The following is a 14,275-nucleotide window of genomic DNA, read 5'->3' on the forward strand; positions in this document are numbered from 1 at the left end:
CACAAAAGTGAATTTCAGGAAGTCTGCAAACAAATATTTAGTCATAGAAAATGAAAACTCCTGTAAGCCTTATGTCATCATTGTTGCCTAGACAATTACTAATTTGATGCTTTCCAGAAGTGAATAGAAATTATATATTGCCATATTACATTAATAAAACCATTAAGAACACAAATCGAATGGTTTATAGATTCCCTAGGATTTGCCAAATTTCTGTTGAGAAATGTTTGCAATACAATTCTGATATATTACTTTTAATGCAAAGCATGTCATTACAGGATACCCCATACAACAGCAAAGGAATTATGCAGATTGTAATACTGAACAAATCAAAAAATAGGGAACAGAAGCATTGGCACAAGTAAACATTTGTGACACGAACAGTTCATCACCAAAACACAAATCTTGCACAGTTCATACTTTTCCCTCTTAGAGACCTTTGATCATAAAGACGAGTTTGCACATTAATATCAAATGTCAACCGTACACTATTTAAGCCAAGTTTGCAATAGTCCATACCTTTAACAATTTCTATTGGAAGTGAACTAACCAGTTGTATTTTTATTCCTACATAAAGGAAGAACTCGTTTAGTGTAGAATTAGGGCACTAACCAATTTAAAAGCTTCTGATAAAAAAATCTGTTCATTTAATATTCAAAAAAATGTAGGTATTAAACTTACATGAATGAGAACCACAATAGTGCAATGACTCCTCCAGAATTTGTCTGGTAAAAACTAGTTAACTTAAATGCATTAGAAGACAGATCATACAAAGTCCACAGTAGTGCATTATGATTTTTCAACAGCATGCTGAATTCCAATGACGTTCACTTTTTGGCATATCTTTTAATTGAATGTAATCCCCTTGGTTTTGATTGGGAGGTCCCAAATTAGGCTTTGACATCAAATGCTCCACTAATACTCTGAAAAACAAAATGAAATTTTGCATTAATTTTTAAAAATTGTCCAGAATTCTAAAAAATGAATTTTAAATAAATTACATAACTTGTTTCCCTCAGAGGGAGGTGAACTTTTGGAAATCCCCCACAGGGCTGTGGAAGCTCAATGAGTATGTTTGAAGGTAGAGATTGATGGAATTTGATTGCCAATGGCATACAGGGTTAGGAGGTTGGCATAGTTTGTATTGAAGGGTTTGATAAACCAAAAATAGTGTATAGTAGGGCAGGTTTGTTGTACTGAATTGCCTACTTCGGTCCTTGTAGATGTTCAAAGCAGCAAAATGTAACATTTGCTATTTCCTGCAAGTTTATTAAATTTAAAAAACTTAAATGGAATTATTCCACAACATACCTCATGGCTTGAGCAACATTCTTGTTTTCTTTCACTGACGTTTCAATCCAACCAACAAAATGGTTTTCTTTACTGAACAGATCAATCTCACTTCTGCTGATTGCCCAGTCTGATAGGTCACACTATTGGGGGGGGGGTTAAAGGAAGAAAAAAAATTGCTGCATGAAAACAAAATCCACTTTCAAAGTACAAAGCATTATCCAAATGAAGCTTCATTTTATAGATGTTAGCAAAGCAAGTAGTACCATTTTCTAGAACACTAGGATTTAAATAAAACTTAGGAGATTGGAAGGTGAAATATGAAAGCTTGAATTTCTATTAGTGGCAGAAAATATTTCTTCTTTGCTGGGGGAGGAAAAATGGAGTTTAAAAATAAAGTTCTCAGAACCAGGTCATTAAGATTAATTCATCCCTTCCCTCCCAAATGGTGTTGGAAAATGTTAATTAATGCAAAGATAATTTAAATCATGCTGCTAACTTTTCTTGTAGTTCATGGTGTTTAAAGTACTGTCTCATGATGAGAGTTTCACAAAAGGGTAGCACCACCTGGTGGTTCCTTATTAGTATGAAGTTCACTTCTCAATTCAATACCAACAGTCTTCCTGAAATTCAAGCCTCCTTGGATCACGTACCTGCTCGGCAAAGGGGACGAAGATCTACCACCACATTGCTCAAATCACAGTGCAAAGGAAGAGCAGTTCCCTTTTCTGATTTGTTGAGAATGGCATCAAGTTCCCATATGCCCATCTTTGGGCAATACAATAAACCCTGAACTTTCAGTCCAGGGGAGCTCCAACATGTTGGGCTGTTATTATACAGCAAATGAATGTACTCAAAGCCAAAAGAAACCAAGTGTGTATACAAAACACAGCAAGACAAAAATAAAAAACCTGACTGAATAAAACCATCCATTCATGTAAAAACCTGAAGCTGAATTTTGAACTAAAAAACAGGCAAAAATGTTGTCCAACTGTTTAGTTTTGATAATGTTTACTTCAAAAGATAATAGCAGCAAGTCATGTTTACACATTAGTGGAGATTGGTAGCAGTTCCTGCTCGCTATTCACATTACTTAACTCTACCTGGAAGCAGCCCACAGAAAAAAGTGCTGCAAGCAACTGTATAAGCAGATTGACCACAAAATGCTTATGAATAAATTAAACTGCTGGGTTCAGGAATGGGAGATGTAATTTAACGTGGTGCCTTGTAAGGCACATCAGAAATAAGACAACTGTTTGGCAGAGATTGAAGAAAAGATTTGAACACTTTTGGGACTTGCCAATGAAAGCTACAAAAGATCTAAAGGGATCCAAACAAATCTTAAATACTGGAGAACTGAATAGTCAGAACTTTTTCTATTCCAAAAAAATTAAAATACTCAAAACATTGGTTTAAAAAAATATATAATTGAAGACAATTTTCTTCAAAGTTCAAAAGATCATGCAACTGAAATTATGAGATTGTGCTCCCAATGTTGTTCTCCATAATATTAAATGCAAATAAGTTGATAAACCAACAAGTTTCAGTTGTTAAGTACCCAAGGTTCTTTCCACTGTTTAAAAATGCTAATATTAAACCTTAGTGTAGAATAAAGCTTCAAACAGGATTAAAAAATAGTAATGTCAAAAAAAAACTATGGCAAACAGATTCACTTTACAGATTATGACTATCATGGTTGAATTCTGCAAAGGAGTTGAGAGAAAATTACGTGGAGAAAAGTTTCAGAATCTTCTATTTCTTTGAATCTTCTGCTCTTGCTCATTCATTTTAATAGTAAAAAGTGAATTGGGGAGATATTAAGGAGAAAATGATGCTCAAATCAGAGTTTCTGGCCATACTTCTAGTATCCAGGCATTATACAACTTAGAACAATATCTGTTTGCTTCAAGACAAATCACAATCCAAAGAGTTTAGATGTCTCTTTCAAAAAGAAAAAATTCTTGTAGCACAATTACTACATAAAATCTTTTTCAACTCACCTTGTTTGCCAAAAGAATACACGGCACAGGGCTTCCATCCACCAAAGCAACTTTGCTATCCAAATCATGCTTCCATTTGAGGCAATTCCGGAAGGTTGCTGTATTTGTCACATCAAACATAACAATGCATGCTCCTGCATCTCTGTAATATAGTCTGGTCATGGAGGTGAAGCGTTCTTGGCCTTCAAATAAAAGGAAAATTAATAAACTATTCACAAAGGAGGGTGCTGAATTATAGTCCTTACACCTCCTGTGGTATTTTGGCAATCTTGTTCTTTTGAAAAAAATAAAAGCAGTAAAACCTGCCGACCTAAAAAGCTACAAATAGATTTGTTCAGAGGAGTATGTAACTCTTATTTAAAAAGACACCAATAAGTAAACTCACTTTGAACATGCTACTGGGAACACATGCTGCATGTCCAAGGATATGTGGAACGTTCTGCTGTCAAAAGCTACTGCATCACTCACTCAAGTCTTTTCATTCAGGAAAAGTGTTATTTTTGACTAGGTCAAAATATAAAATTTATCACTTCCATATTTGGCAAAAGTCTCTACTCCATAAGTCTATGGAAGCTCTGACAATATATAGTTTATGTACAGGTCGATAAATTTCGATTATCAATGGTGTCAAAGGTTATAGATCTTGTGTGGAAAAAAGGCAATGATATTTTCTAATCAACTATAATCATATTGAAGGCACAGCGGGCTTGATGGCCTATTTTTTTTCTGGAGTTAAGAATAGAAAAGGTTAGTATACTTAGCCTCATTCTATTTGGTGAGAAATCAAATAACTGAAGAGGGGTAATTGTTTTCTATTTGATTTTGTCTTACCATGTCAGTTTCATGCTGAGAATAGAATCAGTGCAAGTAAAGAAGTAATCCTGTTCCCAGAATAGTTTTAAGAAATTCTAGAAAATAATATCATGAGCGCAACTGATGTACATTTTCTTTGTTAAAACACATTGCCCTAACAATTTCCAAGACAAAAAGCTTTACATAGTTGTCAGACGATTACTTCTGTCAACACAAATCTTGTTTTCAAGATCACTGGTCTATCTGCTATAATGCATGTTTTGTTAATGCAAATCTGTTGTAATGTGATTGATGAATTGGGGACACAGTCTCTAAAGTGTGAACTTTTAAAAGATATGTTGATAGTAATAAGATTACATCACCAAAAAACTTAACACTATTTCTAAAGCAAGATCTTTTTATGACGTGGGGTTCCACAAGAACCATTTGTCCTTTAATCGTAGCCAATGTTTCTTTCCCAACTGAAAAACTCAAGCAGTTCACTTGGGGAACTATTACCATGATTTAAAGCAGTACTACAAGTCTATACTTAACAGTCCAGGTAGTAGTCGACAATGCTTGGTGTTATAAGACCATAAGAAATAGGAATGGAAGTAAGGCCTTTCGGCCCATCGAGTCCACTCCACCAATCATGGCTGATGAGCATTTCAATGCCACTTACCCACAACCTTCCCATATATCTTAATTCCTTGCGAGATCAATAATTTATCAATCTCTGCCTTAAAGACATTTAACATCCCAGCCTTCAATGCACTGCATGGCAATGAATTCCACAGGCCCACTCTGGTAGAAGAAAGATCTCCTCATTTCCATTCTAAATTGACCCCCTCTAATTCTAAGGCTGTGCCCATGGGTCCTAGTATCCCTGCCTGAAACAGTTTCCCAGAGTCCACCCTTTCTAAGCCATGAATTCTCTTGTAAGTTTCTTTTAGATCTCCTCTCAAATCTTCTAAACTCTAATGAATATAATCCCAGGATCCTCAGCTGTTCATATGTTGGGCCTACCATTCTAGGGATCATCCATGTGAATCTCTGCTGGACACACTCCAGTGCCAGTATGTCCTTCCTGGAGGTGTTGGGCCCAAAACTGGACAGTATTCTAAATGGGGCCTAACCAGAGCTTTTTTTTATAAAGTCTCAGAAGCATGTCACTGCTTTTATATTCCTGCCCTCTAGATAAATGACAACATTATATTTGCTTTCTTAACCATGGACTCAACCTGCAAGTCACTTTAGAAAATCCTGGACTAATACTCCCAGATCCCTTTGTACTTTGGCTTTATGAGTTTTCCTACTGTTTAGAAATAGTCCATTCCTGTGTTCTTTCCCCCTGCCAAAGTGCAAGGCCTCACATTTGCTCACATTCAATTTCAGCCATTGCTTAGACCACTCTCCTAAAATGTGGAAGTCTTTCTGTAGCCTTCCAACCTAGTCAGTACTATATCTAACTTTGCCAAAATGCCCCCAGTCCCTATGTCCAGATCATTAATATATAAAGTGAACTATTTTGAACAAGTGTTGTACTATTTTTCCAAATCAACTCATTATGTTTACTTGTACAAATATTTCAACCAAGACAAATATAGATATGTATTCTTTAAAACCAGTCTCTGCTGTAAGTTTCAACAGTTTCTGGTTGAAAGCAAAAAAAAAAATAAGCTTTTACCAGCAATATCCCAAAGCTGGAGTCGAACAGTTTCCGAGTCAGACCACTGTATAATCTTCAAAGCAAAGTCCACTGAAAGTAATGAAATAAAGATAGCTAAAACAATTGTAAAATATTTAACAATTTAGCAAAAATCTAATTACTGTCAAAGATACATCATGGATGTTGATTGTTATGGCAAAAATACACAGTCTGCATTTTCCATAACTACTTTAAAACTGACAGCAACTTGAACACATGCAGAGTGGTGCAGAAATCCAGGTTTTACTGTTAGAGATTCTATGTTTGAATACACTGTTTAAATCCCTGAGCAGAACATTTCATTAGGGAATTGATGAAAAACTTCCACTCTGATCCTGGTATTCTTGATGGAAATAAAGATACCCTCGAAGGGAAGAAAAAGTTTAACTTGTTAAATGTTGTGCCACTGACTTTTTAGAAATGCTGCACTAAAGTTGACAGAGCATGGTGGGTAACGTACCTCCCTCTGATCTAGAGGCTCTGGGTTCAAGATCCCCTCATCTTAGACATGAACCCTTGTGTACACACCAAGATCTATTTCACCAAGTGGAAAAAAAAGTTTAAAAATTAAAAAAAGTAATGCAATACAATGGTTTCTCGAGTGGCTGCTGGTTAGAATCCTTTAGTGAAATTTATGACTTACCTGCTTGCTAATTTTGTTGCACGATGCCTGATAATTCCCTTGACATGACAGCAGATTAAATTCTAATCAGGAAAAGTGCAAACTCACATCAAAAAAACAATGCAAGTTCATTGTAGGTTACTAATCTCTAAAGAGGTGTGCCATTACTATGGTTAGACTGAAGACAGCAGCATTCCCTAAAAATTAATGGCCCAAGCAAAAGAACTGTTTCAGGTCTATCAATAGATAAAAACTAATACCAGGCAATGAAGGCCTTTACATGTTCTTAGTCTGGGGAGGGGAGGGGAATTTTGTTTCTGATTCCACAGAAGTAAAATAGGCCACTTCAGTTTTTCCTTTCCCCACAGAGATAGCACCTAATGTGAAACAGCCAATGTAGAATGGATTAAACACTCCAAAAGCTTTTTAATTCTAATGTCCATAAATTGATAGGCATCTAATACTAAAAGTATTGTGTATAGAAAACATTAAAAAGGTAAATTGTGGTACATAAAATGAACAGGTCTGACAAAAGTCAGTGTACTATGATTCATTTATTGCACCACTAGCTGTCTCTATTTTCCTATTAAAAATCTCATTCATGATCATGTCTGAATAAAATTTGGGAAGAGTCCTGCTCATCTTTGATTTTGATCAGTTATTAGAAAAAAGACATATCAAGCTTACCTTTTAGCCAAATAATGACTGAGCCTTAGTAGCATAGTCTAAGCAAATCCCAAGCAGTATTTTTCACAAAGCCTTAGTTTATTGCTCTAATGTATGGTGCAAAATTGATTAAATATTGTGAAAGAGAGAGAGAAATAAATACCCCACCCTAGGGAAAAAGAGACCTTTGCCATTCACCCTATCCGTGTCCCTCATGATTTTATAACCCCAGTATATTTAAATTGTACAGCATTGAATATAAAGAAGAAAGAATGAATGCTTCCACAACTGTTTTCTAACCATAGTTCAAAGTAGTTTATAATTAATGAATTACATTTGCATAAGCAAAGACCCATAAACTGTGACAAAAAACATTTTCTGCTGTAAGAAGAGTTTTATCCAAGAAGATTGCTTAAACCAAAGGCCGGCCTAACGTGTAAAAACTGCAGTTCCTGCAGAAAATTTTCTTCCATGCTGGTTTGAAGTATCATTCTCGATTTGCTCAATTTAGAGTAGCACTTGGACCCTCAAAATCTGGCTAAGTCTAGGGAGGGAGTTAACCAAGGTAATTGTTGAAATACTGATAACTGAACATCCTATTGTACTTCTGACATCAGTTGCACTTGATTAAAAAAGTCAAGTACATTTCCATGAGAGAAATAATATTTGAGACTCAACTTTAATATTCAGCACCTGGACAGAGGAAAGTTAAAGCTTTCAGCACAGAAATAAACAGGACAAAGGCAGATTATGCATTTGTTTGCAGTCCCACAGTCCAAAGATGTGCAGGGTCAGGTGAATTGGCCATGCTAAATTGCCCGTAATGTTAGGTTTAAGAGGTAAATGTACGGGTATGGGTGGGTTGCGCTTCGGCGGGTCGGTGTGGACTTGTTGGGCCGAAGGGCCTGTTTCCACACTGTAAGTAATCTAAGTAATCTAATCTAATCTAATCTTTAATATTCAGCACCTGGACAGAGGAAAGTTAAAGCTTTCAGCACAGAAATAAACAGGACAAAGGCAGATTATGCATTTGTTTGCAGTTTGCTTTTTTTCCTTCTTTCCATTAAAGGAAATTCCATCTAAATTTCATTCAGTTCAAACCCTATGCCTTACTTGAGAACTGAAGAATGCCCATCTTTGATGGACATGAAAAAATTGGCAGAAATATCCATGTGACCTTAAGTGCCTTATTGGCTGCAAAACTGTTGAGAGAGAGGCAGGTAGATTTTAAAATACAGCCCATGTGAAGTAGGTTTTTCTGAAACAAAACCAGCAGTAGCAGTTGTTGCAGCGCTCACAAAAAAGTACAAAAAGATCAAAGATCATTAAGCTACAACACATTGAGGTTAGAGTAGCTGTTTATTCAGTTTTAAATTCTCTTGTTAAAATGACTTGGAGAACTACCGTGCTTTGATACAATCAGAACTACTTCTATTTCTGGGGATGTAAAAGGAACTTAATTACAAAGATGCCAAGACAAGTGGAATTCCTTGAAAATAAAAAAAGTTAAAAATCACCACACCAGCTGATGAAGGAGCAGCACTCAAAGCTTGTACTTCAAATAAACTTGGACTATAACTGGTGTAATGATTTTTAAAAACTTTGTCCACCCCAGTCCAACACTGGCACCTCCACTTCTTGGAGGATAAAGTGAGAACTACAGGCAACAGAAAAACATGTCAACCATAAACAAATTACAAAACAGTGTGTTTGTTAAGACAAAATCTAGAGCTTCTTACAAAATAGGGTGACTCCGTTATGAAATTGTCAGCTTAGATTTGGTAGTGCAGTACACATGCTTTCAAATTAACCCACATTTTTCCAATCAGTTCAACTGCTTCTCCAAACTGCAAATCTCATAATTTTAGTTATCAGACGTGATATTTTGTGAAACTGTCAACCACATCCTCAAATGCAAGTTAACAATTTAGCCTAACTTCACTCCCCATCCCCAACTGCCTTAAGTAGATTTTAAAGAGATACCTGTTGCAGAATCATGGCCCTTATGAACTGAATAAAAAAAAACTTAAGGTTCTTATTTTGCTCAACTGTGTTCAATTAAGCTTCTCTTTCACCCATTTCTCCCTACTCAAAAATAAATAAAGTGTCAAAACCTAACTGAATCTTCAAAACCATTTCCTCAAATGTAGCTCTGCCCACATATTGTGTAAAAGCATAATTCTAGTCATTAGCAACTTAATTCAGCTGAAACATAGCTCACATTCTTAAAAACCTACAGTTAATCATGACAGACAAGTAATTTCCATCAGTTCCATACTTGGTACAGTGCACAATATAGTAGTCTACCAAGGAAACTACCAGTAACTGCTTACTCATTGGTTATCAATCTGGAATGCTTATGGTTAAAATTCTTCAATAGTTGAGTAGGAGTTAATTAGTACAGAATTCATAAGTCATTAAATACACTACAGCAATCAGTATACTAATCACAAAGCCATGCTCCATTTTATTTTTGACAAAAAAAAGTGCAGGTTAACAAGAACAAACTTGGCATTTTAACTTTTTTTCTACAAGGAAAAACAAAGCCCAAGAAAAATAGCTCCGTTTTCAAAGCAGAGATTAGCATACAACTTTTCAGAAGTCCGATGAAGGGCTTATGCCTGAAACATAGATTCTCCTGCTCCTCGGATCCTGCCTGACCTGCTCTGCTTTTCCAGCACCACACACTCAACTCCAACTTATTTAGAAGCAACTATCTCACCTGTTCTTTTATTATATTTGCAGACTTTCACTTCCAGAATGCAACTCAAGTTGTTTAATCAATCTTATGAAATGACAAATGATAAAAGTACAAGATTTGCAAGATAATGATTTTGTTCCAAATACCTTAACTCAATTGAGGACAGGAGTAAGAGACAGGTCTGAGCAGAAAGGGAATAAAATTATTAAATCCCAAGTCATGAGAGAAGACAATTAGCAGGAAATTGTCTAAAACTTAGTTTCATTGATACAGGTGAAAATTGTTTTTTTTTGCTCATGTAGGCATTAAAGTGAATCTTTGAAGATGATATGGTTCCATCTGCACTTTAAGCTTCTATACACCTAATTTAAAGACAATGCAAGTTTACAAAAGTGACAGTAAGTTTTACATTTTTAATTAATCATATTATTAACTCAAGGTTCAAAACATCATGAGAATTTTTTAGCATAATTAAAATTATTCCCACTAGCAGAAAGGCCAACAACTTGAAAAGATTTAGAAGAAGTTGTTTATTTTGTTATAGTATCTGGAATAACTGCTTAAAATGGATAGTGGGACTAGATTTAACAGTAACATTTAAAATGGGAATTGAAAATATGCCAAAAAAGAGGAAGAACAGTGCTGTCTAATTTGACAGCCCAATAAGCTCACACATTAGGAATAGTGGTTTTGTTCTGTATTACATAATATAATCAGACTGGTACGGAAAGTTACTAAGCTTCAGAAATAAAGTGTTACCCTCCTTCAAAGTGTTAAAAAAAAACTAAGACAGTTACAAAAAGACATTAAGCCAGGAAAGAAACAAAAAACTGAAAGTACTTGAGAATACAATAGAGATTTATTGTCACGTGTACTCAGGTTAATGTTTCGAATCCAGCGACCCTTTGTCACAACTAAAAGCAGCTGGGAAACGGAATTTATTCTGCCTTTTCTTTTGGTAGAGGTGTGGTAGTTGGTAGGTAGTGGAAAGAGTGGACCTCGTAAGAGAGGGACGGTGCCCGGAGACAGAGACAAATCAAAAGAAAACCCAGGACCGAAGAGCTTTACACGTTACCAATTTACAAAAAGATAATTAAGTAAGCTATTGTCATGAAACAAAGACCAGAACCTACTGGGAGAAACTCAGCAGGCCTGGCGAGATCTGTAAAATAAAAAAAAGTGTAGGGACTCGAAACGTTAAGCATTGCTCAGTCAGTCAACAGATGCCAAGACCCGATGAGTTTCTCCCAGATAATAAAGTGTTTTTATTTTCAGACTTGAAGCAACCGCAGTACTCGAGTGTAATTGGAGAAAAGACCAAGTTGTGTGACAGAGAGAGAGATTTACAATAAAAACCTTCAGACACACACAGAGAGACAGACATTGTTTGGAAATTAAGAACTCATCCGTCCACCTCACTGCAGCAACAAAAATAAAACTCACACACTTACCTCCCACCGTGGATTTGTAGTTCTTACTGAAGCTGTCGTTGGCGTATCGCTGCACCAGGGAGGTTTTGCCCACCGTGCAGTCCCCAATAACCAGCACCTTGAACAGGTAATCATTCGCCATGGTGCAGAGGGGACACTGACTAAAGGAAGATGTAGCAACAGAAGCTCGTCATGAACATCCTCCTTGAGGCCCTGGAGACAACATCGCCTCCCGCTCCTCCCTGCCCCCGCCTTTTTACACCAGCGACTGGAACCACGTCCACCACTCAACTTCACATCCCTACACCCGGGAGGGGGGAGGGGAGAAATAATAACTCAAAACAAACGATGTCGCGACTCCCTCGGTACGTTTGCCCTTTTTTTTTCTGTTTTTGACGGGACGCGTTGTAAATTTTCCGCTCGCAGCTTGGAGGGCGGTCACGTGTTGCCGGTGCTCCCTGGGAATCGTAGTCCGCCACCCGACAGGCGAGACGTAGAGCTGCCACACCCACTGACCGGCGGAACTACAGCTCCCAACAGTCACCGCGCCGGCTGGGTTGGAAGGAGGGAGCGGTGGGGAATGAGCCCCGCCGCTGGCTGTCGCGGGTATTGCACTCTGCCTGAATGAATGGCGTAGGAGAAAGTCAGGCGTGCAGATGTTGCAGATCAGATCGTGCAAAGCGAGTTGTTGGTTGCATTTGTTAGTTCCAGGTTTTTTTTTTGCACCAGCTTCTCTTTGTTATCCCCTGTTTGAAGTGATTGCATAAACATATTGTGACTGAATGCCATTGGGGGGAAAAGTTACATCAGGCACATGAGCTAATCAAAAATCAAATTCCTAATCAGTAGTGGGAAGAATAGAAATTCCCATGTAATCTCATCCTGCAAAAGTCAGGTGCACCTATGAGACAAAAAAAACCTGCAGATGCTGGATTCCAAAGTAGAAAGGCAGGAGGCAGGAAGAAGACAGCAATCAAGAAGTGTTACATCCGTAACATCGACTTCTCCACCCGCTGATGCTGTGTTCTTCCAGCCTCCTGCAGGTACATCCATGAAGCGTTAAGTTGCTTTCTATTTAAATATTATATTTGTCTGTGCATAACCATATGATTTCAGTGAATATGATCAGAGGAACACATAATAGCTGTGTTTCCTGTCTTCGCAATTGAGTCAGGAAAGTACATCCTTGTTACCTCTATTCATTAAGCCAAAGGAATGTCAGCATGCAATCCTTATGCGTCAGTGAACTTGTGGCAATAATTTTGTTTCCTTTTATCCTTTCCGAATTTGCTTCATGCATCTAGTTTCCAAACGTGTTTTCAAATCCCTCCATGCGGTTTAACTCCTCATTACCTCCACAACCTTCTTAAGCCTGGCATCCCTGAATTTAAACACTTTACCGTTGGCACGGTGCCTTTATTTATGAAGCCTCATGTTCTGGCATTATCTTCCTTAACCTCCCCACCTCACTATTCTGCTTTATAAAAACGTCTTTGTTATTTTTTTACGATTCATTCTCTTGTGGATCATGGCTACCACTAGCTGGCCAGTATTTATTGCCCATCCCTGATTACCTTTAAAAAGGTGGTGGTAAGCTGTCATCTTGAATCACTATAGTCCACGTGCTGTAGATAGAGCCACAATGTTATTTGGGAAGGAATTCCAGGGTTTGACCCAGCAACAATGAAGGAAGGATGATATGTTTTCAATTCAGGATTGTGAGTGGCTTGGAGGGGCACTTGCAACTGGTGGTCTTCCGATGTATCTCCTGCCCCTGTCCTGCTAGATGAAAGTGGGCATAGATTTGGAAAATGCTGTCCAAGGATTCTTGGTGAACTTCTGCAGTGTAACTTGTAGATAGTGTACACTATGTTGCTGAACATCAGTGGCAGATGTTTGTAGATATGATGCCAATCAAGCAGTTGGCTTTGTCCTGGATGGTGTCAAGCTTCTTGAGTATTGTTGGAGCTGCACCCATCCAGGCAAATGGGGAGTATTTCATCACACTCTTGACTAGTAGATGGTGCAGAGTCTTTGGGGAGTCAGGAGGTGAGTTACTTGCTGCAGTATTCCTTGCCTCTGACTTGATCTTATTGTCATTTAATTTATACAATTACAACAATTTAAAAAGCATTTGTATGGGTACGTGAAAAGGAAGTGTTTAGATGGATATGGGCCAAATGCTGGAAAGTGGGACTAGATTAATTTAGGATATCTGGTTGGCATGGATGGGTTGGACTGAAGGGTCTGTTATCGTGCTGTACAACTCTGCGACTCTTATATGGCTAGTCCATATATCGCAACCCAGACTGTTGTTAGTGGAAATTCAGTGATGGTAATGTCATTGAATGTTAAGGGGTACTGTTTAGATGGTCTCTTATTGGAGATGGTCATTGTCTGGTATTTGTGAGGCAAGAATGTTATTTACCACTTTTCAGCTCAAGTCGGGAGATTGTCTGTATTGCATATGAACATAGACTGCTTCAGTGTCTGAGGTCTCATGAATAGTGCGGAATTTTGAGCAATCATCAGTGTACATCCCCACTTCTGACCTTATGAAAGAGTTTCTGGTATTGAGACTGGCTCTAATGCAACGATGGATTCGTCAAGTTCCAAGAGATCAATTATGTTAGGGGACTCTCTAGTCCGAAGTGGCCAGCCACGAAAAATCAGAATGATGTGTTGCTTTCCTGGTGCCAGGATCAAGGATGTCTCCAAGAGAGTGCAGAATGTTCTCAAGGGGGAGAGGGGCCAGAAAGAGGTCATTGTCCACATTGGAACCAACGATATAGGAAAGGAAAAGGTTGAGATTCTGAAGGGAGATTACAGAGAGTTGGATCGGAATTTAAAAAGGAGGTCCTCGAGAGTAGTAATACCTGGATTACTCCTGGTGTTACGAGCTAGTGAGGGCAGGAATAGGGGGATAGAGCAGATGAATGCATGGCTGAGGAGCTGATGTACGGGGGAAGGATTCACATTTTTGGATCATTGGAATCTCTTTTGGGTAGAAGTGAGTGACCTGTAAAAGAAGGACGGATTGCATCTAAATTGGACAAATATACTGGC

At 37.8% G+C, this 14,275-nt stretch overlaps 1 protein-coding gene across 1 annotated transcript; it reads right to left on the bottom strand.

The window, feature by feature from the left end:
* Positions 1-238: 238 nt before the first annotated feature.
* Positions 239-11,674, bottom strand: LOC122563095 (ras-related protein Rab-7L1-like). The gene is made up of 5 exons (XM_043716523.1): positions 11,231-11,674; positions 5,770-5,841; positions 3,291-3,472; positions 1,312-1,433; positions 239-923 (listed from the first exon to the last, which is right to left on the bottom strand). The coding sequence occupies exons 1-5, from the start codon at positions 11,349-11,351 to the stop codon at positions 800-802; spliced, it is 621 nt and encodes a 206-aa protein (XP_043572458.1). The 5' UTR covers positions 11,352-11,674; the 3' UTR covers positions 239-799.
* Positions 11,675-14,275: the final 2,601 nt, after the last annotated feature.

Source organism: Chiloscyllium plagiosum, chromosome 26, assembly GCF_004010195.1.
Source record: "Chiloscyllium plagiosum isolate BGI_BamShark_2017 chromosome 26, ASM401019v2, whole genome shotgun sequence".
Classification (NCBI taxonomy): Eukaryota; Metazoa; Chordata; class Chondrichthyes; order Orectolobiformes; family Hemiscylliidae; genus Chiloscyllium; species Chiloscyllium plagiosum.